At 29.1% G+C, this 27,367-nt stretch overlaps 1 protein-coding gene across 1 annotated transcript; it reads right to left on the bottom strand.

Annotated features, from left to right (window-relative positions):
* LOC111034293 lies at positions 1-25,457 on the bottom strand. The gene is made up of 3 exons (XM_022315433.1): positions 25,452-25,457; positions 25,101-25,300; positions 1-469 (listed from the first exon to the last, which is right to left on the bottom strand). The coding sequence occupies exons 1-3, from the start codon at positions 25,455-25,457 to the stop codon at positions 1-3; spliced, it is 675 nt and encodes a 224-aa protein (XP_022171125.1).
* Positions 25,458-27,367: the final 1,910 nt, after the last annotated feature.

Genomic DNA, 27,367 nt, shown 5'->3' with positions numbered 1-27,367 from the left:
TTAATCCAGGCCATTTAGGCCCATTGCCGCTTCCGCTATCTCCTTCCATGTTTCTCTGTGTGCTGCCTGTTCTTCTCCATTCCGTACTCCTAGCATTTTGAGGTCTTCCTTAACTCGGTCCTCCCATCGTTGTCTAGGCCTTCCTCTCGGTCGACTTTTATCTGGCTTCCATTTCGTGATGGTCGATATAAGTCTGTCCTCTGCTCTCCAGACGTGACCGGCCCACCTAATTCTCTGGCTCTTGAGTGTGGAAACTATATTGGACTCGTTATATAGAGCATTGAGTTCTCTGTTTGACCTTATCTCATAGTTACCTTCGTCATTTCTTTTCGGCCCAAATATTCTTCGCAGGACTTTCCTTTCGAAAATCCTTAATTTGTTTTCGTCAGACTTGGTAGACGCCCATGCCCCACAGGCATACAGTACAATTGGTCTAACAAGGGTCTTATATAATCGGATTTTTGTTTTTCTTGATAATAATTTAGATTTAAATAATTGGACTAGTGAAAAATAACATTTGTTTCCGGCTGCGATTCTTCTGTGGATTTCTTCGTGGCTGTCCCCCTGCGAGTTTATATCTACTCCTAAGTACTTAAAGTTTCGAACTCTTTCAAATGACAAGTCTTTTACTGTTAAAGCATTTTGTGGAGATTCACATTACCTAAAATAATTATTAAAGTAATTATTAGAACATAAAACACAATAGCCGAGCTATTACAAAATGATTCAAAACTGTAGATTGATAACTATAGAAATAGATTATGTATATTATAGTAAGCTAACTATCAAACAACAATATTTTTTTCTTCAAATAGCTAAATAATTAACTCTTATCATAGAAAATAAAAATAAATACCATAGGTAGCTGATACTTCATTAATAAGATATTATACAGAAAACGTAATAAAATTTACACTATAGGTATAATTTAAAAAGAATTTGATAAATAACATTTCAATTTTGGTACATATTGGCATTTAGCTATTAGGTTTCTAAACATAAGTTTAGAACATCGTATATCCCCTTCATATCCGTTCGTCAGTTATCAGTAAATAGTTACGATTATTGTATATTATTATATACTTATGTAAATATATCTATTATCCATAATTACTATAGTTGAAGTTTTTAAAATGGGTTTATTCGAATTAAATGCATACTAACCAGTATTAAAAAATATCAAAATACGACAAATTCATTATAGATTCATACTAGTCAATACTAAAAAATAGGTATAAGTTTAACGAAATGTTAGTTAAAATACTTGACCGTTTCCAATCCCCATGATATAAACAATCGAAAGTAATACTTTTGGTAATAATTACTACTAGGGTTTAAATCAGGGGGTCCAACCTTTTGTGAAGACATCATATTATGTAGAAGTTGTTGTGGGCCACATACTTTTTTTAATAATAATAATACATTCAAATTTAATGATTAAAATATATTCTATAATACAACAATACATTTTTTATAATTTTACAATAGAGAGTGATAAACAGAAATATTTTTACAAGTATTAATATTTAATGATAAGTACACAGGAAAAAATATTTATTTATAATAAAAAAAAAAGTTTTTGTTCAAAAAAGTTAAAAGCCATTAGTTTTATTTAATGTGAAATTAATGGCTTTTTTTGTATAAGTAATGAATCAATATCTGGATCGATCGAAGTTGTGGCAATCCTTAAGCAACGGTAAAAACACAGACGTGTGCATCGGCCCTTACAGTTTATTTGATGTTTTATATTCTTAAAATAAATTTGTTCTCGTTAATATTAATATATTATATACAATTAATTCATGGTTCTTAAATTGTAGTGAGGGCCGCATCAAAATCTACCTCGAGCCGCGGGTTGAACACCCCTGGTTTAAATGAAACAAAAATGGTAAAATGTGCATTTTATTTTTAAGTTCATCACTATTATCACTAATAATATTATATATATTAATTAGAAGATTATATTTAAGCAACAGAACCGAGTGTCAGCTATTGGTTTTACAATATTTAATAAATATACATATTAAAAACACTTATTATTGTTCTCAAATTAAGGGGTTTTGAATAGGCAATTAAATAGAACAATAAGGGAAAATTTTACAATTTAAAATATATATTTAAGTGCGTATAAAAAGTTATTCTCATGATAAGTGCAGAGCAGATTTATTGTGTTATCACAAAATTATACAAAAGCTATCCATAAATCTGAAAAAGCGTTGAACGTGAAGGAAAATATTTGTGTTCAATATAGTGTCCACATGTCACTATTGAAATGTATTACATCATTTTATCATAAATATCTTGGTAAATTGGAAATCGGGTTATAATTTTTCTCAAAAATAAAAATCAAGAAAATGTTTAATGTCAAAAAGTAAGGAATTCAAATTATATTTGATACATTTTTTATAAGCTTACAAGATTATATAAGACATAATATTTAAAAAGGTAAACAAAATTATTTAGTAATTTAGTATATTTGATGATATTATTGTGATTAAAGTAATTTATTTTACTATTGTAAGCATTAGTACTTAGCAGCAGATTAAATTCATTTATAACAAAAAAATACACTCGAAAGTCATTGTTTGTATATGAAATATAATTATATACTTTAAGGGTTTCAAGTGCCCTCGAATAATATTTTTAATTTACAACAAAATAACATAAATCATAATATAAATATGTAATTTCGTCCACATTCAATCATAAAAAACTAAAAAAAACTGTGCTTTTATATTATTTGGTTACAGAATACGCACTACTAGGGTTTAACTTTGTTTTGAATTTTGTCAAGAATTGAACTTTAAATGATTATAAAAAAAATTCATCCCTATGTATTTTTAATACTTTTCAACTGATAATGTAAATATATATCAGGTTTCCTATCATAAAAGATGCCGTTAAAGAAAATCAAAGAACTTTTACTGTCCCAAAACGTGACGACAGACACAAAAAATAAATAAATAAATAAACACACACCATTGTAAAATTAATACATTCATCGCTCTCTTCGGCATCTAAATGTGTCCATAAAAATATTATAAGATAAGATTCCACTCTAACCCTAAGGCAGATAGTGTATACTTTGTAACATCGTTCGACAAGTGCTTTTTTGTAGGTAAAAAGGGTTGAAGTCGAAAACCATATTTGAATGTCTGTCAATATCACTGCACTCACCTAAAATGAAAATCGATTTATCATGCAACTAAGCTACTTAGCTATGCCACCACACTGGATCGAAGATAATATACGAACAGTATATCCATCCTGCGGTGGATTGTGGACCTAACACAATAAGCGGCAGTAAGTAAAATCAGAATTTCGAGGAAACTTTTCAGTTTTAATGTTAAAACCCGGTAAAGAAATCTGTCGTTTTTGCTTAAAAATTCCTGTTATGTAATATCAACTTGAGTAGGTCTTGAAGTAGAACAAAATTTAAAAGAATAAAGCACACATAAAGAAAGTTTATAACAATATGATAATAAATAGTTAAAAATATGTACCTATAATAATGTTGTTGCCTTGTTGGCTGAATCGAAAAGTTGCCAGCAATAAACATGTTATATTTCAAGTAGACTTTTTAAGGTAATTTTAGTGTTGCTAGCCTTAAGTAAAACATTACAACCGTGTTAGGTTGATATTCATATGTATCTGAAGTTGTTTTTTAATCGTAGAATTTGACTGTCATTTGTTTGAGAAGGAAAATTATTTTGTTTTTTTACAATTAATCAGTTGTTATGCTCAATCGTATTGTTAGCTTTACATTTTAAAATATGATGAAAAATCGGTTGAAGACGATCTTGAGACGCCTTAGACAGTCCAACCGACGCCCAACTTTATCGGCTATCCATCAGCTTTGTCTTTTGGTATAGGCCGGTGGTGCTATCTTCGGAATGAGACACATTCGCCAATCGAGCCCCAGTTCCAATACCCACTGGAGGAGGAGACGGTCATAGAGATCATGGACCGTTCAGTGGTAGTCGGTTAGGTTAGGGATTGTCATCAGAAAGCATTTGTACAAGTGAAGCGGACGAGTACTCGGAATACGGCAGCAAAGAGGACGATAAAGACTAGATTATAAAAGATAATATCCATAATATTAAAAGGTTTAAAATATGATAAGGTACACAATTTGATTATGTTCAATACTCAACTATAAGTTCAATAAAGTATTATATTTTTGACTTCCAATGAAAAAAAAAACCATAGAACGCTAATCGATATTTTTCCTCTGGTAGGAAAAGCTATGAAACATGAATATATGTTTTTGTTAAAAAGAATTATGGCAACGAACACATTACTCAAAATCAGTCAAATCGAAATTATACCTGTACGGCTGTACCTACTCGGCTCAAAAACATATTTATATTTGTGTTTAAAAAATGAAAAATTTCTGATAAATTATTTATATATTATCATTACCACGGGGTCCAAATATAAATTTAATATATTAATATTGTCTTGTTATATGGAATATGGTTTTTATTTTTCTACGTTTCAAAATTTGTAATAATTATCCAATTCTGATTTTCTTGACTTAGTGGGTGCTTGATAAAAACTTCAGTATCTTTTTACTGGTTTTGAAGATGCTGAATAAATCACCAAAATATATAGAAACGATGTTCTACTAATAATATTTGAAACTGAGAATGGAATCCTATCACTGCGTTATTTTGGCGTTGTCAATAAGTTGGTTGATTTTTATGAGCAGTTAGACAAAATATAAAAGAAAATACATTATTAAAAAGTCGTATTTAATTCGATTTGGAACAGTTTTAAACCAATACCTGCAATAAACATAAGAGTATAACTAGACGCTATTCACTATTCCGTGGAAGCTCATTATTTCGAAAAATTGAAAACATCAGACTTTGTTTTCGTAATTTTTTCCAGAGTGATTCACCAAAAATGATCATCGTCTAAGGTTTTTGAATACAGACCTGTATAGTAACTATATATTGTTGAACATTTTGGTCTCAACTTTTACCGCGTGTACATGGTTCACTGTTGATAATCAATTATCATTGAAGATATAAATTATCCACAGCAAATGAATATTGAACAATCAGAAGGTATTGAACTGCGAAAATAACGGGGTCATGGCAAAAGATACGGAAGCTATGGCACGAATTTGAAGTTTCTAGCATCACGGAAAATGCATCAAAAACGTTGAATTTTTTTCGATGCACAAATTGTTTTTGTCCCTCAGACATAAGACAGTAATACGTCAAAATAGTATGATTTTTTAAATTGTTTACTAAGAAAAAATATTTCAACGCATATATTGAAAAAATAGTGTAAATCATCTATAAATAGTTCATAAAGAGCCAAAATATTTTGAAACATGTATCATGTGTATAAAATGCAAAAATATCATTTTGAAAATATTAAATAGGTAATATTAATCATTTTTCACAATAAAATCAATTACGTCAAAAATCTCGTTATCACGTGAATCGAAATAATGAGTATACACTGATTTTTTTTCGTCACAAGGAGTCCAGTGACACTAGCAGGATTCTGTTTAGAGAGGTTGTTGCCACGGACTAAGATATAATTATAATAGATGTAATAGATATAATTATATCTTAGTCCGTGGTTGTTGCTGTGTTGGGTGATGCGCATTGCGCATGCACTGGCTGTAGGGGTGACACGGATATGCTGACCCGAGAGGTAGGCTTTATCAAAAAGTTTTTACGCTTCGGGGAACTAGATTCCTCTTCGGCGACTAAGACCTCTTTTACCTTTTCCAAAGCCCCACGCCCCACGCTTTAACCACGGGCTAAGATATACATACTATATATATATCTTAGTCCGTGGCTTTAACGTTGCAAGTATAATATAGATCAACTATTTTTGTATGTGACTATGGTGTTATTGAAGATGTCCGATTTCTACGTGCGACAGTCTGGCCGTTATTTATTATTAGTCTGTTACATTTTATTTTATTTGTTATAATGATGTGTCATGTGTGAACATATCATTACATTTGTTTGTTTATGGTCTTGATATAATAAATTGTGATGTATCGAATTTATTTCTCGGTCCCTTGAAATTAGTTATACCCTGAGTTAACTATGTTTTAATTGTGCGTACAGTATTAAATATTAATTATTATAATATATCGGAACATTATACTCGACCTGAAAAACACTAAAATATATCTATTTTATTACAAAAAACCACACCAATTGACCAATATTTTAGATAACATCGTAAAATATTATGCAGATTCTTTACGTAATTGTTTACGGTGTTTAGTCATTATAATATTCGATATACATTTGAAGCGATTCTCGCGTTATATAATTCAACCATTTTATAATATCTCGTCAGTCATCATGACTCATTATTAGATTTTCGTTTACGTGTTCTCATTAGAATAAAGATATTAATTTTTTCACACTTCTGTTGTACATATATATTATAAAATATATATAAGCTAATAATTAGCATGTTTTTACTAATAATAGTGCAGTAACTGCCATTAACTGCGGTGTAAGATGTTAGTATATAATATGTAAGCACCAGACACATTATAAAACACATTACGCAGATGATATTATAATATTATGCTATTGTAATGTCACATATTAGACCATTCAACAACAATATTACAAAACCACGTGGAAAGTAATATAAATATATAATACACAAAACATTCATTAAATAAGCATAAAAATTATCAAAAGCCATTAAACGCATGCCCCCGAAGAGAAAGCCACACGACGAAAAGAAAACAATAAAATTATACATGGCATATAGGTAACTTGTATAAATAAAACACCTTTATACGGAGTGATTTTCTAATCGCAAGACACTTGATGTTCCACTGGTACGTCTAACCCTTGCCTAGTATCTACCCGTTTAATTTACAATGCACATCTAAAGATCTTAAAACCCTACGAATTCCACACCTACCTAAAACTAACCAAGCTGCAGATGTGTACCTAGGTATCATATATGTATAAGAGAATATCGAGTGCTCGGCGACATGAATGAATCAACCTGTATAATACCTTGGTCTACGCTCGTTTAAAAATCCGTAACTGGGAAAAAGCTCACCTTTTTTTATTATTATTTTATGTACCTACCTATATACGCGGTGACCTATTTGTACATGTATAATAAATAAATATTATATATATTTAAGTACACTCTTGTGTTGTTTTATCTTTTATATAATATAATATTATACCTTTAATCTTCTATGGTATAAATTAATCGTTTACAGGACTTAGGTGCGTATAATGCACAATGTGATAATAAATATTATCGATGTTGTTTTCGTAGAACAATCGTGTGTGGTGAACATAAAAATATTGTCATTGTGTTTTGAGTTGCCGACTGCTACTTCGTGGCTGTGTTTAGACGTTTACACATTATACGCGTGTACCTAAGTATGAAAATGTTTTAGATTTTTAAATTTGGTGTCTGAATTAATGCACACGGTAATAGATGCTTATATAATAGCACTACTGCAGAATTTAATTAGATCATATTCTACTAATTATTAAATGGATGGTCTCGACACTGTTATACAATATAATAGTGGGTATAACAATATAACAATATACCTATACCAATTACCAACATATATTTTGTATGGATGTTTTATTTGACCTTTACAAACTATAATTTTGATTTTGATCAGTTATAAAATGAGTGTTTCAAAATATTTTCTTTTATAATATTTAGGTACTTATATAATATAGCTGCAAATAATTAAAACTGCATAAAAGGCTTCAAAATTGTTGTGCAATAAAAAACTTCTGAGGCCTCCACCGATTGTAATAATATCATGAATCATTTTATATTAATATTATATTTACACCTTGAATAATTATTATTTTATTTATTTTACTCGAGCTCCGATGAAATTCAAAACATATTAGACTGCATAGGTAAATATTGGAAGTTACGACGGAATAATATTATAGCCGTCGAGGTTTCGTTGAATGCTCAGTGTTATAAGTGTTGTGTTTTTCAACTTTTTTCCCGCCGCAGTTATCGATGATTAAAAAAAAGGTATTTCTTACTTCACAATCGTGAATATATAAATGCACGATACACACTCGGAGCTTTAGTAAAATATATCCCGAAGGCGTGTAAATCTTTAATGTGCCATTACAAGCTTGTATATTATGGTATATACGTATCTACATTCCACATACCTACCTAATAATATTATATTCGTATTGTGTACTTGACTATGGACGACAACAATAGTTTGATAATACTAACTAAAGAGAAAACTTAACGTAAAAATATGAACTACTATGCTCAAATCAGAATATCTTTATATATAGTTAGGTATTCATGTAAGATGTTATTGTCTCATATTTCAACTTTGTGTCCTGTTGTCCCGACGAAAGTTAAACGGGACACATTTTGTCCCACTTTTCAAGTCTATCCCATAAAAATCTCGTTTTTTTCCTATAACTATTAATTTAAAACTTTTGAGATTTATTTTTTTACAAAATCGTTTAATTTTCGATCTGTTCATATTACATTATTCAATAGAATATTAGAATCTATTAGTACTTTTTTTGATTCTTATTTTGACTTTTTGAAGTAAGTGGGAATTAAATATAAAATTAATAGTGTCACATTTAAACAGGTAACCTTAAACATAAGATAAAAATAGGGTAAGTGGGTAAAGCTCTACTGTACATTATAGGTGTCTCTGAGAGTTACAGTAATTGTTGTAAAACATTTAATTCAATAATTATTGTATACGAAAAACAATTTTAAGCAAAGACGGGCTGTCAGCCTGTAATATGCCTAAGTAAATTGTATGATATTATGATAATTAAAGTAATTTATTAGACATTAGTACTACTACAGTACCTACTACCTAGGTTAAATTTAATTTTGGCAAAAAAAAATATATTTTAAAATGTTATTGTGTGTAAGCTGTATATAAATACTAATGTTCCTTTTAGGTGTTAAGACTTTTAGTCTTAAGTTCCCATGAATAATATTTTTAAATTACTAAATTACAATAAAATAACTAAATTATTCTAAGTTAAATGTAAAAATTTTGTTCAAACTTGTAATAATTTGCCGATTTTCATGATTTTATTGGATTTTGTCAAACCAAGTTCAGACGCTCAAAAAAAAAATATCGTAGATTTACTCTCAACTGTATTTAATACTTTATTTCAACCTTATTTATTTAATAAAATGTATTTAATTTGCATAACTTAATTTTAAGTATCAACAACTTATGAGGAACGTTAAGTTTCTTTACAGAGCAAAAGATTTTTTATCGGTAATAATTACAAAAAAAAAAAACAAATAAAACTCGCAATTTTCTTAAACGTCTGAATACCTAGTTTAAAATGAGTCAAAATACTTTGAAAATATTACGATGTATAGAAATTGCTATTATAAACATACAGTACAATTTTCATGTATCTACGGTTATTTTTTTTTGGAAAAAATCAAAAATCGAATTTGTCAAAAACTGGCTGCGTAAAAATCTAGAATTTTTCATAATTTTTATTTTGTTTTTTTCTGACGCCTTTAAAAACGATTAAGAATGTTTTACTTTTGACGCCCCTCCCCAAAGTATTAACTACTTTCCTACCAGAAAAAAAATGCTGATAAAGGAACCCGAAGCATGTTTACAGCTCAAAACGTGAATACGTGATTACAGACACGACACACACACACACACACATCATTGCAAAATCAAATGCCTAATCGAAACATTCATTGCTTCTCTCAGAATCTAAAATACAGATGGTTTTATTGTTGTTTGATCAATTACACTATACTGCACAATTTTATGTGAAATGAGCATAATATAATTATAAAATAATTTATATGTTATATATTAAATGCCTTACCGGACTCGCAAATGTCGCAGCTGTAACTATACTGTTTAACAGTATTAAGTAACAAAAAGTAATTAGGCACACTCAAAATACGCGAAATAATAAAACACACTTATAACTGTTTATTAAAAGAGATACAGTACTATCGCTCGCAAGATTCCGTTCTGAGAGGTTGTTGGTATGTAGGGTGGTACACATGCACTGACTAAAGGGACGATACGGTTATGCTGACCAGAGAGAGGAAGGCGGCTGGAACAAAAGGTTTCGGTCAAGAGCGGATTTAAAGGGAATTCGTGTGAATTAGATTTCTCCTCGGCGGCGCCGACCTTTTTTGACCGTCCTTGTGTCTGGCAGCATATAAAAAAGACACAGTAGAATTACAGATCGTCTCTTTTTGTTGACGACAGTGGTTTTATAATTTTATTCTGTGTGCTACAGTCTGGCCGTTATTCATTAGTCTGTTCCATTTAAATTTATTTATTATGATAATGCGTGAGAATAATATATATAATTGCAACAAATCTTAGAGCAGGGGTTCTCAACCGATGTGCCACGAGAAATGTCATACATGTATAGGCGCGTGGCGATAACTATTGCCTTCGGCGAAGTTTCCAACGTTGTTGTGGTTGTCAAGTGCGTGAGTGTACCGTGAAAACTTGTGATGTATAACAGTGTGTCGTGAACCAAAAAAGGTTGAGAACCTCTGAGAATAATAAAAAATCAAACAAACATACCTAAAAATATTATATTTTCGTTTATTTTGATAATACACATATTAACCATAGAAATCATTAATATGTCTATGATTTTTATATTAATAACACAATCCCACCAACCACTTTGTTGTCAAATGTTAGCTCGTTACACTGTTACGGACTATGATATATTAATATCTGTTTATATTCTAAAACACCCATACTATTATATCTATGTAAAATATTTTAAATGTTATTTGTCATTAATACTTGGACAAGACAGATACCTATTGAATCTGTACTCTGTAGGTACTAGGTATGGTCACTCACTTTAGTCAGCAGTGACTAATGGCGTAATCGTAGTGGGATGGTATAAATAAACAGAACGATTCGGTAAAGTATCTGCGTATTGGTTTTCAAAACACTAAAAAGAAGGATCGTTTTCACTCCAAAATTAAAATCAGAATTTTCTTCATTAAGAGATGCTGATGAAGTTGTAAAAGTGTTTTGTGCAATATGTAAATCAGTATTTTTTATACAACATGGTGACAAAATGGCAGATAGAACACAGCATAAATACTATAAAATATTATGTAGAATGAAAAAACATTTATTGGCATTATCAGCTGCATTTAATTTGTACTATTATATAATCTTTAATTAGATAACTCATAAATTATGAATACAAGCATAATATTAATAAATCAACCATCAGTGATCAGTACAAAAATTTAAATTGATTTTGTGTACCAGGTACCTACCTATATATTATATGTATTTAAAAACAATTATACATCAAATTTATTTTGTTTTTTGAAGTGTCCCGTATTTTTATTTTATTTGCATGACAGCTTATATTAATTTATCTATTATTTATAAAAGTGCTGGGCTATTTTGGAATTTATTTTTGAATACAGAATCACAGCCCGTAAAAATTATATACCAGACATATAAGTCATATGATATGGTTTTAGGTACCCATCTATAAAATAAACACTTTTTTATAGTGTGGAACATTTTAGACTAAGATTAGGTCAATGTGACATGTTCAGAAAATATCCTCATTGAGTTTTCAGTACTAACTATGAAAAAAAAAAACAAAATCTGATTTGTTGGGAACCCCGCCGAAGCCACGAGCACATATAATAATTTATATAGATAGTTGGACAAGCATTTTTCAAAGAAATTTAGTTTAATATAGGTTATATTGAGAAATGAAATACTAGGTGGACGACGAAAAGGGTTATGATTGCGATGTCATCTCCAAGTCACCTGTGTCCTGCACACACTCGACCTAACCCAATCACATTCGACCGCTGCTGATAATGGTGAATGTTGATCGTTATGAAAATCCATATTATCCTTGGTCATTATTTTTAAAACAAAACTCAAGATGACGAGATGACATTTCAAAACAAGTAAGGGTCTGTTTTGCTTTACAAAGTCAGTTGAAACGCGTGGGTGTGGAGTAAACAATAATGTGTTATATTGCGTTCGGTACCTATTAAATACATGTAGCGGAAGTCAACAAAAATATTGTAATACTTTGACTTTGTATTTATAGGCGTTTAATTATAATCACTGTGCTGCTAGCAACAACACGTCAAGTAATAATATTATAATGCATTAGCTATTGTTATTATCAACAACGCCGCCGCCTAACAATACAAATTTGCCATGAAAATTGACGTAACTCGTGATGGTTCATACCTTTAAATTGTATACTATTCATAACGTAGGTACATTATTAAATCCATCATACCTGTGTGCACAGATTTTTCTACGATGACTTTCACTTTTAACTTTTTCAACCGGAAAAACTAATAAGCAAGTTGAATTTTTAATATTAGTTCATAATATATTTATACATTCGGCACATCTATATTAAATATTAATCATAATTTGTACAATATTTATACTATTTATACTACTACTGTCTTAAATAAATATAAACACTAACCTAATCATCTTAATGCGTACCTAATATCAACAGGTCGTATACTGTCGGTTACTTATATTTTGTCATTACTTCGAAGGTTCTTATAAATTATAATATAATATAGTGATCAAAATTTGAAGAGTAATTAGGTACTCTCGAAACTCTTAAAAAAAATCCAATAACACATTTTATCATTAATATCTAATAAAAAAAAGTATGTACCTATACGAAATTTCCAAAGTTATAGGTGACCTACAACTAAGATGGTTGACTATTTGTATAGATACTAGTAAGATAAATATAATTTTACATTCTTTTTTACCCTTGAAAACGTGTAATGGTTTTGTTCGTGTATATATTGTGGATGTAGATTAAATAACTTCTTAGGTGTGAAAAAATAACTGCAACTAGGTACCTATACATAAACTAATTAATCAAACACGAAACAGGTGAGTTTGATGGAATACAGTTTAGTGTAGAATGTAAAGGAACATAAAAACATCTTATGTATAAGCTATATATGCTATACATAGGGTAGATCATAGGTGTTCGTAGTACCGAGTTAAATAAAGTTGTAAACATTTAAATTACGTCCAAGCAATAATCTAACTGTGATTGACCCAATAAGTGTGCAACGATGAAAAAATAAAAATCAACAATAACACCAACATATTTTTAGATTTAAAATTGGAATGAATGAGAGATAAAAAACAATCCAATATGTTACAAATGTAGAATTATGTAGGTATAACTAGTGTGGAATACACAACATACAAAAAAACACAGTTTTGTGCGAAGATTATAACTTTTTTAAAACTTTTCAACTAGTTGACTAATTTTTCTGGTACACTTAGACTTAGGTGGGTACCATAATTTAGTTATAGTATGAGTGGCCCCTCTAAATTGTAACAATTTAGTTTTTTTCGTTTTTCCAAGTTGTCTAAAAGAAATACAAGGGTTTAATCATGTTAATACAATTTTGCTTAATAATAAAAATGAATTAGATGTTTTTTTCTTTTTTCTTTACCTAGTCTTATTTAAAGTTATTTAAAATGAATTAATCTACATTTTCTTACCGAGAAAAGGTAATACTTTTATACATAGGTATTATTAATTTTAGAATGACTTAAAAACTTATATCATATATTATTTATTAGTTTAAGACTTAACGTTCTTCACATTGACTAGTTAACCAACTTGAGCCTCAAGTTGATTGTTTCCTTTGACATACATGTTACCTACCCATCCACATTTTATGTAGGTACGTATCATTTGTAAGATTATGTATAGTCTATAGTTGTATTACTTACCTACTTAATTTTACTAATTAAATTTGTATTATTTGTAAATCTGTTATAGAATGGCTACAACACAAATGTGATTCAATTACGTTTTTTTTTTTTGGATTTACCATACCTTAATGTTTTTGTATTCAAGTATTGGTACCTAAGGGCTAAGATGGAAAATTTAAAAAAATATATTCATTTAAGCAATTTTATTACTAATGGGTAAGATACTTTTCCTTGCATTATATTTAAATAATATTGAATAGATGTCATAATATTTCTGTAATTATTTATTTTTCAATAATAACATTGTGAAAACAGTATTCACTGAGGTAATTGTATTTTTTTCAATAATTACAGTTATTACATTAACCCCTTATAATTATAGCATGATTCAAGATGAGTTATAATATGAATGAGAAAATATAAACCTATTTTGTTTAGCTAGTTATGTGTAAATTGCACAATGTAATAAAAATGACTCATATCATTAATGATAAGAAAAAATGAATGTACCTATACTAAGATATGAAGGTGTCTAGTATAATATTAGGATTTAAGTTCAGAAATTAAATAATTTTTAAAGATATCTAATATGGACGTGATAATATGAAGTGGTGAGATGAGAATGTATAATAATCTACAGTAAAATTGGTATATTAAAAAAAAATTCAGGATATTTCTAAAAAAAGGAAATTGATTTGTACTTTTTACCTAGGTATGTACACAGAATTACTTTGACAACAAATTCAAACAATTCACACTTCTCTGTATTCGTCGTCTCAATCATACTAATTATTTTGCGTAACTTCAAAATATACACATAATAATATATGTATACAGCTGTACCATATTATATTCATTATACATTTACTGATTAATTATCAGTAACTATTACGTCATTCAATAGGCATTACTACTGTCATAAATAAATAATTAATAAAATATTCAGTAAGAGTATGCGCACACATGATTATTTTTTTGAGTAGGAGATTTGAACTATTATCGTGGTCAGTGGGTCTAGCCGTCTAAGTGGCAGGTATTATACTACTATAGCATACAATACTAAGGAATCAGGGTTAGGAAATTAATAACATTTTTATTTTTTATTATATTTGTCATCAATTATCAACTATCATAAATGATAAGAACAATTATAATTTTTTGTCTGAAATCTTAAAGGAAGGTAATTACTAAGTTTTGTTGATATTGTCATGTAATAAATTAGAAGTAATAATTTTAACAAATTAGGTAACAGTAACTGACTGTGAACGTGTTACAACTTAAACATGAATTGGGTAAAAGTTGGCTTAGCTATAGTGGTGGAAAAAATAGAAATTTGACTTTAGCAAATTCTTAGTAATAAAGTTAAACTAATTTAGTATCTTAAAAACAAATAAACAATAATATACCTATACCTATTTTTAAAAGTTAAAAAGTTTGTTAAGTTCATTAAAGTTTTAATAATTATAATATTTGTAAGAGCCTACCAACGCCACAATAATTGATAATTTGTTAACAATTACTTATGGGAAATGAGACCACGATAAATTGAAAAAATTAATTAAAATTACAAATTATGTATTCATAAGCTATAAAGTATGGTTTTCGTATAATCGTACTAGTAAACGATTGATATTTTTAAAAGTTTTATTTTCTCAATATAATGTTTATCAGCCATAAGTCATTACTTTTTTGTATTGATCTAATTAAATTTAAGCTACTACTTACTAGGCCGTTAGTTTTCCCCTTTTTTATGTGACCTTTTAATATAAAATTACATTTCATTTTTTTAAAACGAATATTATACGTATTTATAAGTACATATTATGTGCATTGAAAGAATATTATAACAACGTTTATGACGTAGGTACATCTCCTATTGAGCAATCTATGTAATACTTATAAATTTGTATTCCATATACATTTACAATTACGATTCTTTAATGGTTCTTAAAAAGAATGTTTAATAATGTATATAGGTGCTTGACACTTGTATTTATAATTAATAATTATCAAGGCTGTATAAGTTAACGAATTATTTCAACTCAATTATTGGTGAAAAACAGAACTTCAAAGAGGCAATTAAAAAATAAAATAAAAATAGGATGTGCTCTGTTCGTTTCAGTTCGACACAAGGTTAGGTTGCTTTTTTTTATGATATTAAATTTCAAACGAATGATAAATCGTCTCAATTGACAAATTTCTTAAAGTGGAGATCGATCGGATGATATTGGCTCAATATTGCAGCTTTCAGACGTTACACATAAAGCCTTCCATAGTAACTTTTATCGACATTTTCGAAAATGCACCATTTGTTGGTTATATGTTCACGATTTGGACTATTTGGTTATGAATTATTAGAAACTATCGAGAAAATCAAAAAATGATCTCTCTACAATTGGTATTACTTGGCAAATGACCATTGATTTCTGATTTCTTTTTTTTTTTGAAATTACCTATTTGTTTTTGAGTACATCTCTTTTTATCCATAACCATATCTGTTCCCATGAAAAGATAACAAAAACAAAATGTAGAAGAAAAAGATATCATTGTGTATTTAAATTATTGTAATACCAACATTTTTCAATCAGACACGAAAATGAATACGACTATACTGTGAATTTAATAATCATTATATCATATTTTTTTTGTTTAAATTCGTAATTAGTGAGATGCAAATCTAATACAACTGATCCAAGACGTTAGCTCACAAGCGTAATATATGGTTATTAAGAAATTGTATATGTTAAATATTTTAGACGTTATAAGTGAAATAGTGCATAGGTGGGCACCGAGGCACGAGAATAATACATAATAATAATACATGATATGATTATTACTGGCTTTTGATGTTTCTATTGCACGTTTTATTATTTTTATGTATTTATTCTATAATCTATACACAAATATAGTATACTGTATGAATTGTATCCGTGCGCAAGCGTACGGCCTTAAGGCCTGTGCCAAACGTGTATTAGTTTCTCGAATCTTGGTTTCTTAACTTTCCCTAAAAAATAAGAACTTTTACAATAAGAAATGTATTGTGTTCAAAACCATACTAAAAATGTAAATATAAAATAATTATTAATCATTTATCATAGAATGATGATATTAAGACACATACAAAATGTTCCACAAAATATTCTGTGATTTCAATAGCAACTCAATCCTGATAAGCTGATTTTCGCTATAATATTATTAAATGTTTACAATAAACTTTATTTAGTTGATTATTCTAATTGTTAAGCGTTTGGGTTTTATACTTTTATAATATGTTCTGTATTACTCTGTAGTAGTGTGGTATTTATATACATTTAATACAACCCAAATACATAATATACCAATAGGTTGTGACTACAAACAAATGTAAAAATTTGAAAACTTTGCATGATTTTTTTTATGTCAAAACGATCTAAACTAAATTCTGGTAAGTTAATATTTAATATAACAAAAAAATATAAAAATTTACTATTTTTACTTTTTTTATTAATCAATAGGTTCAGAAACACTTTAAGCATATTCTGTATACTGTTTGTTTTTTTTAGATGAAACTTATGAATCAGATAATAATATCAATAAATTAGGTGTCAATGATCTAGGTTACCCAGATTCATTGTAGTATCTATATCAGCGGTTCCCAACCTTTTTCATTCTACGCTCCCCTTGTAAATGTACTAAAATCTCATTCCCCATTCCCCTTAAATTAGAGTTTAGGCGAATTTTTTTTTTGTTGTGAGCCCCACAAATAAAAAATTCAAAAAAACTATATATTATAATAATATACAACTACTTACTTTTATTATTTTCATAATTTTAAAAATGTATTATAAATCAACTTGCGTAGTTATAATATTCAATATAAGAAAAAAAATATTGAGTACAAAAACAAAAATATTAACTTAACGCATAAATAATATCTCGGTCTATCGACTCTATCGTTATACCTAATATATAATTGTTATCGATGCCCAATAATCTGAAAACTAATATAGTGATGTCAATTTTACACATTTTAAAATAACATAATTATTCTCGTAATTTCATCATCACTATATTCCCCCAGAGCAGACTTTAAATCCCCCCCCCCCCGGTTGGGAGCCGCTGATCTATAGCATCTACTAGTCATGCAATTGAACAATTAAATACCTGTGCGTACTATATGTGTACTGTGTATATGGTATACCTTATTTTGTCGATAGATTAAATCTTCAAATTACTAACTAAGTTTATACGGTATTCACTCGATAATTCAAACCTCGATAATTCGAAATACTCTATAAATCGAAATAAACACTTAGTCCTCTGAGAAAACCTCTAGGTATATAATTAAAAGAAAATAATGTATTTCGGTCCCCTCGATAATTCGAAATATCTACAATTCGAATTTTTTTCCCAGAACCATAGAGGTTTTAGGTAGCCTTTAAGGAAATTCGAATTATAGAAATTTGAATTTCCTTAAACGCGATTAGATGGATATTCAGATGTATAAAGATTATGAACAATCTATTTGACATACTCGTAATGAAATTAATAACTACAAGTTTTATCGTACTTTATAAATATTAGATATCGTTCCTTACCTACCAAATCTAGACTTTAGTCTACAATTTTTCACCTCTCTATAAATCGAATTAATTTTTTTCCTCGATTATTTAAGCACTCAGTAAATCGAAGACCTCTATAAATCGAATTTTTAGCTCAGTCCGCTGAATTTTGAATTATCGAGTGATCACTGTACTTCAGATATTCAATAGAATATCGATCAATAACAGAGTCACATGACACTATTGAACAACGTATTTTATGAATCATCTTTTGAAAATATTAGTCTCGTTAGATAATAATCGATGACAGTATAAATCTCAAAATACTGCAATCCGACTGTATCCTAGGTTGTAAATCTCAATAGCTTGAAACGCATACAGATATTACAAATATTAGATATTAGATATTATAAATAAATATTAGATAATAATAATTTATTAATATTAGATATTATAAATTAAAGTGCATAAACAATATATGATAATTGATAATAGTACGGTATTCAATAGTTGCATTGCAATAATAGACAATTAAAGGTATTTTAAAAATATACCTATTTTAAATTGATCTGTACTTATAATACCTAAATACCTTTAAATACTAAACTATATGTATAGAAATTAATTTTTCAGTAAGCATATTTCAATACATAAATAAATACAAATTCTGTTGAGAAATTTACAATTGGCTATGAATGATCTTCAAGAAAAGAATTTGTCGAGGTAGATTTTGTTTTTATTATATAAATATTTTATATCTGCTGATTGAATGGAAACAAATTCAACAGCAGAAAAATTAGTAATCACCATACGATTAGCCATAAATGTATATTATTTTGGCATTGTTTAAACCTTCATCACAATCGTTAGAAAAGTGAAAATATTTCGTTCGATAACAAAAAATACGAACCTTATACGAAAATTGTTAAAATTGTATTTAACCTATTTATATTAATATCATATTCGTGTTGGTTAATAAATATATACCTACGATAAAACGGAAAGCCGTATTAGGTAGACCAAGGTACGTCCTATACGTAGGAATGTGTATTTACTTTTTTTTTGAACTTATTATATTATAAGCTATTAAATTGTCAATATTAAGGGGTTACCTATAGATATACATTACCTAGGTATTAGGTACATTGGGAAGAGGAGTTAATCATCGGATTACAACACAGGATGATGGAACCGGAATTTTTCAAACTAGTTTGGTAGTCGAATATCTTAAAAATGGATATATAAAAAAATGTTGATTTACTAAAAAATAAATGAAATGATTTACAGTGTTTGTAAGCAACCAATCGATATTATGTTGAAATATGTAATTTTTTTATACGGTCTCGATGAAATCGACTGAATGTTAAATAATTACTTATAAATTTGATTCATTGTGTAATTTATTACTACGATATAATTTAACCTATATAATATTTTGTTTTCCCATCATTCCATATAAATCATAAATTCTCCATCAATGTGAAATATAATCCGATGAACATAAAATTTCCTTAGCAGGTTAAGCATATTTAGTTTAATATTTAAATTTAACATTTCTTACTTCCAAACCTTACCGATGGCACTTTGTCGAATACGAGTACCTACAAGTCGATAAAAGAGAGTGGTTTTGTGGGGAGGGGTAAGTATCGGACTTTTGCTTGTTGGCCAAATCGTTTTATAGGATTATATTATAATCATTAGTCATAGATCAATAAAAACACACAAAATGTCTATACCTAAACCAAGTAGGTAGTGGTTTTTTATTTTTTTTGTTTTTAATTATTTATTTTACTATGTATTGCCCAATATGTTGTCCCGATAGCATATAAGTAAACCACGATGCACTCGAACCGTGTCAGTTGTTTAAGAAAACGTGTTATGTCTGTATGACATAGATTTGATGTCGGATGCTTTACCAAGTCAAGCCCAAGGAGAACGGGTCCTTCAACCACGTCTCGATTCACCGACCTTCCGATCTCCGAAGGCACCTTATAGCTCAGGTGCTTAACTTTTTGTACATAATGTGCAGTCTAATCAATACGATACATACCTACCCACCTAACCGCCGATGTCTGTGCTCACAATCTGAAGACTAGCGACTGCAGCGCATATATATATATATATATGTATATATATTATATTATAATATTTGGGAAAATTATACAAAATATATTCGGCAAGGCCATCAGATGAAATCGTATTTTATTTTTAACGACACAGGTATGCAACGTTAAGTATCTATAGACATAATTGTACTATGCCGATAATATATTGCAACGTATATATACAATAAAGGTGAACGCGTGTCACATGTGTTCGATTTGCCAATTTACGGTCATGTGTAGTTCAAATTTTCAAAATATTTTTTTCATCCTTCAATCATGCAGCGTCGAACTCGCATAAACAGTTGGATGCAGTGTCAGCTGTAACCGGTCGATTGGTTAAAACTGGAAACAAATAAATTTACCATATTAATGTTATATTTTGATACGCATAACATAATATTAAATAATCGATGCTCCCAAAATGTACGAGTATACTTGATATTATTTAGTGGCTTGCATAATATGACACGTGGGTAGAAACGGTGCTATGCGTGTATATCATAGATGCCTACCTATTTCAGCTATAAATTGCTCGAAAATAGATTACACACGAACATTATAAATTGATACCTAATATAAACAGTATAAGCTTTGAAATTTGATTACAAGCTAAACTTGTGCAACAGCCCAAAAAATGAATGACGAAGCGTCTCGGTAAGTACCTCGGTACTCGACTCGGGAAATGTATCTCAAAGATGAATGCAATTTCAAAGAAATTTATTTAATAGAGATTAAGACATTATGATGATTACTTTTCTTCTATAAGTTTGAATATGGACGAAGGTGTTATCGATGTTTTGAGTTCAAATATTTTTTGAATTAGGTACACCGTAAGCGAATTTTATTTTTTTTCTTAAATTAAACAAAAGTTTTACCTGTAATCTTAGTAACTTGTCGATCAACCTAGAAACTTTGGCGTGATCAATATTATCGAATTAAAAACAACAAATATACAATCCATAGAAAAAATAAACATAAGTATTAAAAATCGAAATAAAGGTTCAAACGATTAGTAAATAGTAATATAAAATTCTGTTTCATAGTATCAAATGTAAATTGTATTATTCAAATATTATACCAATGTCCAATATAAAAAAAAAATTATTATGCCTTATAACATAAACATTGATAACTTTATTTTGTTTGTAAACATTATAACATTGGCATAGACATATTTTATTGTTGATAGACAGTATAATTGTATATATTAATATAAGATGACGATTTATATGTGACAAGATAAATATCAATACTTAAACCTTGAGACTTGAACATTTTAATATCACAGTGAATGTTGAAAGTATGATATAATTCGATTGTTAACGAATCTATTTAACGATCTATTTGACTAGGTATTGTTATTTATTGTTAACATGAAAATTGATTTATATTTACTTATCATATTTTCTATTGCAAGAGCTGACTCTTAAGGTTATCTGGTTATGCTAAGGTGCTGCAGATCTGTATCGCAATGTATGTGGACCTAGGGACCGTTGAACACTGGCACAGATCAAGCAATCTGGAATGGGTTGGCATACATAGTCGGAGGGAGGGGAGCTACATTTTTTTCCAGAAAATATTTAATTACAATTTTAGTACATAATAGATTATATAACGTGACATTATAGATAATATTAGATAGCAATATTAACATTTTTATTTATATTTTAAATTTGTAGAATTTAAGACGTACATATATATGAACTATTTATTGTATAAATGTATACATAGTATACACAATTTTCACTTAGCTCCCTCCCTCCCCCTTTAGATTAGTGGCTGGCTGAACATTTAACAAAATTGATTATTAAGTTCCTACTATTTTGTCATTGTAGAATGATTCTAATCTTCATTCTATTGTAAGTACATACAGTATTTTCAATTCCAATTTTAAACATACTATATTGTTACATATACGATAAACCTATCATACGAGATTATGAACCTACAAAAAATACTTACTACCTATAACGTATTTGGAATCTGCAGTTATAAGATTGACAAGTTTTTTTTTTAAAGATCCTGAAATAATTCTTTAAAACTATTGCGATTTGCAAAGCTGGGCATTAAAGAGTTGAAAATGTAAAGTTAAGTTAAAAAGTTAAGTTAATTTTAACTAAGTTACTTAACGAGTTACTTTTATTTCCATAAGTAACTTCTTACTTAATGAGTTTGTTTTTTTTTTTAAAGTAACTTCTAACTTACGAGTTAATTTATTTTGAAACTAAATTAACTAATTTTTCTTTATATAAGTTCCATAGAATTACATTTTAACTTATATATCTATATATTATATAAATATATATAAATGGAGCCAAAAATGTATAACAACTCATCAATTGCGAACGGCTGGGCCGATTTGGCTCCAATTTTTTTAATTGTTCTTAATTGTCAGGAGAGGTTTTTACAAAAAAAAAATTTTGGAAAAATCCTTTAAAATTTTTTTGATGATTTATTTTTTGAGTTCCGGAATGTTTTTTCGAATTGAAAAAGCTACAGCAAGCTTTAGCTCATACAATTGTCCATATGACATCATTAACCGTTAAAATGGGGCTCCGGGCCAACACCAAAAAAATTGATCAACATGGAGAATTATGTAATGTATTGAATATAAGGTATGAATATTATGTTTCACTATATAAAGTAAAGTTTAAATTTTGTAAAGTGATAATTTTCGTATCGTTTTTGTTCCGTTTGATTTTATTTATAGCCTTAAATACCCTCTCTATACACAGAACGCAATAGTCGATAGTAGAGATAAAATTTAGGTTTTATCTATATGAAATTTTCCGTTGCTGGCGTTACCAGAAGAACTGCGTGTGTACAATTTTATTTTATTTTACTAATTAGCAATAATTTATTTAATAGCTGCATTTCTTATAACATGAATGTTTAATTAATCTAATCATTATTAGAAAAAGTAAATGCCAATATTGTTTAAATTTTTTGTTGTCATAGTAAAAAAACAAATTAAAAATTATCCATCCATCCATGTATAATATTGCTGACATAAAAATAAAAAATTAAAAAATAATTAAAATGTTAACGTGGGTTTACTACATGGGCTAACAATCTTATTGCGCTCCCATAATTCCAACAGCAGTGGTGGCCGAATGGGTTAAGGTGTCATCATTTAAGCAAATGATATATCAGCAATTTAATACAACAGTCATAATCAAAGTCCAAGTTTAACACAAAGTGGGATTGAGGGCAACCTAATCGATTCCAAACGAACCACATTCATTTTTACAAATTTAATTTATAGGCGGCGAGGACTAGAAAAAAAATGAATATTTAGTTATTTTGTTATTTTTATAGGCCGTCATCGTTCACAGTGCTCCATATCTCTTTCAATCATATACATGTATACAACGTCCCCACGGCCCACACACCCACAATAATTTTGGATTTTTAAGTTATTTTACAAAAATATTCATTCGAAATAATTTATATGGCTAAACAACATTTACCACAGGTAAACTGCCTACCTGATATTATACTGCTCGTATTATCACAATCAAGTCTCTTATGTAGGGATGGCATTTTTAACGGGCAACGAAGTGCACGGGATCAGCATATATAATTATAAAAATAAAAATAATTGCTTAAAAAATCAAATACTATTTATGTTATTGGTTATTTTATTCTGTATTCTAAGTTTATATTGTTGATTGTCGCGTAGATTTGTGTGGGAGTGACAAACCCTACACCCCCTCTCAGGACAGGCCTGAGTAATAATAACAAATGACAACTTATCAATAAAATGTGTCGTCAAAATCTTAAAATAATAAAAAAAAATTTAAGGTAAACTATCCCGATGTATGAGAGGAATGAGGATTTTCCACCAGCTAGTCTGTTTGGCATAAATTTGTTCAGCCCCCCCCCCCCCCCCAAGAAAAATTTGAAATTGCACATAACTATAATATGTTTTTATATTTTACCTAAAAAAGCTATATTATCTTCTCCATGTGGTGTGTAGATTCCAAGTACAACTATAAGTTGTTGCACACCTCATTATAATATCAGGTCATTCAATAATCAAAAGTGTTGCCCTTGTAAGATAATTATTATTTCAAATTTTTTATTACTATTTGTGTTCACTGTGCATGTATCTAATATTTTCCAATATTTGTTTTTTAAATACATCTAATTAATATAATCGTTAGAAAACGCGTTAACGTCCTAAACTAATATAGCAATGAAAACTGTGTTGATATTGTGACACTTACCTTAAACAATATGTAATATATAAAAATCTCGTGTCACAATATGAAAAATGTATGTTGCCAAACTCCTCCGAAACGGCTAGACTGATTTTCATGACATTTTGTGTGTATTTTCAGTAGGTTTCAGAGAGTGATGTTAACTATTTTTCATGCCCCTAAGAGTAAAAGGTGGCTCACCACAAATATTTTTTAATATTTAATGTGTAAATTGTATACCTATATATAGGCGACGACCCTCGGGTTTCCACCAACCTGCTACCTGACCTCTTTGTCCGTTTTTATCGGCATGTAGATATAATATTTTTGACTGTATATTTATGGCATTTAACGTATTCATTAGAAACGACTCGGCCGTTGAATAGGCCGGTCGAACACAACAAGTTTCTTCTCTTATATATTAGAAAGGTCAATAATCACTTATATGTGAAAGGTTAATAAAATAATTGTATTATCAGTATACTGTTTTCCTGCATTAAGTACTTCAATCGGATCGATTTCTATGTTTTGTATGATTCCAGCAAGACGCAAAGGGTCTGATTTGGCCCATCGAACGACTAAAAGTACAACCATGCGAAAGAGCAGCACAAAGAACAGACGAACAAATCCAACAGGATAATGAAAATATGAGTGTGAACATGGTGCGATTGCGTGAGGCATGAGCTGAAACAAATTTAAAAAGACAATTACAAGTGAGTCGATTCGTATTTGACACACACACAGAGCAAATAACCGACAACTCCAACAAGTACATCGAGCATTTACATCCAATTCATTCCTTCGTCTAGCATTCGCGTAATAGGCCCGATATTACCCTCATTTTAAAGTAGAGATTTGGTGCTATGGACGAGGAATGTCCGCATTGTAATGCGCTTAAATTCAAAAATGAGGTGGCCGGTATGTGTTGAACGCCAGGAAAAGTGCAACTACCGGAAATTGAAAGTTTACTTATCGGTTTTGTTATTTAAATAGGTCGTCATCGTTCACAGTGCTCGATTCCTCTTTCAGTTAAATACCAGCTTACCACATCCCCACACACTTACAATAATTTAGTTATTTTTTATTTGACTACCAAAATATTCATTAGAATTCATTTATATAGCAAAACAACGTTTGCGGGGTCAGCTAGTATACATATGTAATATTAGAGCGTTTCTTGTCATTTAAGCGGCGGAGCGTTCTATATGTGAAGCGTATGATGAATTATAATACACATATTTATGAAATAAGCTATGTCAAGACCCCGGAAAAGCTCCGAGAAAAGAGTCAAATAAAAATAGGCCATGGAATATAAGTCCAAAAGAAAAATATGCATTGTCCTTTAAATAAGTAACTTGGAATAAATAACAATTGAAATAAAATAGGTAACGAAATATATTACATAATAAAATCAAAGTAAAATAAATATAGGTAAGTATACCTATATACATGTTTTTAAGTATGTACCTAAAGTATTATATAAATATTTTAAAATAGATATTACAGGTACAGGTACCTACATTATATTGCATTTAAATAATAATTTCTAAAATGTCTTCGATTTTCAGTACACACATTTTTGTTGTTAATAATTAACTAAAGCTAAACATTTACATTATTCATACAAATATAAATTATTTATACATATCTATTATTAGCGTATATATTTTTCATTTTTTAAGGGGGAGGTGCTCTAATGTCCCTTTGCACCATTTTATGTTCGTTTACTCCAACGTCCAAATGCATTTTTATTAAGAGCACAGACTGTAAATATCAGAAACTGACTAATTTCAAAAACTAAAAAACCTATAGTTTTAAGAGGACGTTATACCCGCATGTGTTGTCTCCGTCTTACAAGTGCGTATCATACCAAATTTTAAGCTCAGCAGATCACGTTTAGCTCATTTAGCTTAAAAATTGTAAATTTTTTGTACTACTTAAAATACTCATAACTCTCTTTAAAATTGAAATATACTAAAAAGCTCAAGAGAAGCCTCCCGTTATAATCTTACATTTATTTTTAATAAGAGGTCAATTCACTCTAATTTTTAAACTAACTGAGCTAAACGTGATCTGCTGAGCTTAAAATTTGGCATGTTACGCACTCGTAAGACAGAGACAACACATGTAGGTATAACATCCTCTTAACCTTCGCGTTTTGTTTGGTTTCTTTTGGTTGCTTTTACAGTCGCCATATTTTAATACTACGTTGTGTATGGAAATAGAGCAGGAATTCGTCTATTAGTATATTGTGCAGTGGTATCAGTATTTATTATTTTCAGTTACACTTTGCATAATGTATAGAAATAATTTCTAACTCTTTTGCTCCGTTTAGAATAATATTTCTAAGGAAATCTAATTTCGAACATACTTAAAATATTATTCGAAGTCTTAATAGCTAATCTATCTAAAATACAACAGCATTTATAAGCAATAGACTTTCTCGTGTGACTTTAACAACAATTATAAAAGCACCTCTGTGCTTTAATTTACAATACTCTGACAACTACCATTACGTTTATTACTGATTTTCAAAGTTATAGTATAAAGTTTTTACAATTGTTTCCAACAACGCCAACGAACATGTTTTTTATTTATATCGTGTTTTAACATGTAGTTATGTACATGAGTCTTACAATGTCTGTTTGTAAATAATTTTTGTTTGTTTTTATTTGAGGAGATAACATCAGCTCCAGCCATATAACAAAAAAAGATCTACTTCAAGATTTGGACAACGACTAAGTGCACAAA

Source organism: Myzus persicae, unplaced genomic scaffold (genome assembly GCF_001856785.1).
Source record: "Myzus persicae strain clone G006 unplaced genomic scaffold, MPER_G0061.0, whole genome shotgun sequence".
In the NCBI taxonomy this organism is placed as follows: domain Eukaryota; kingdom Metazoa; phylum Arthropoda; class Insecta; order Hemiptera; family Aphididae; genus Myzus; species Myzus persicae.
This window is presented reverse-complemented; position numbering and strand designations above follow the sequence as displayed.

Coding starts and splice junctions, on each gene's coding strand:
- LOC111034293 (XM_022315433.1), bottom strand. Junction 470..25,100: donor GTACTTAATGCAGGAAAACA/GTATACTGATAA, acceptor ATTATTATCAAG/AAAAACAAAAATCCGATTAT.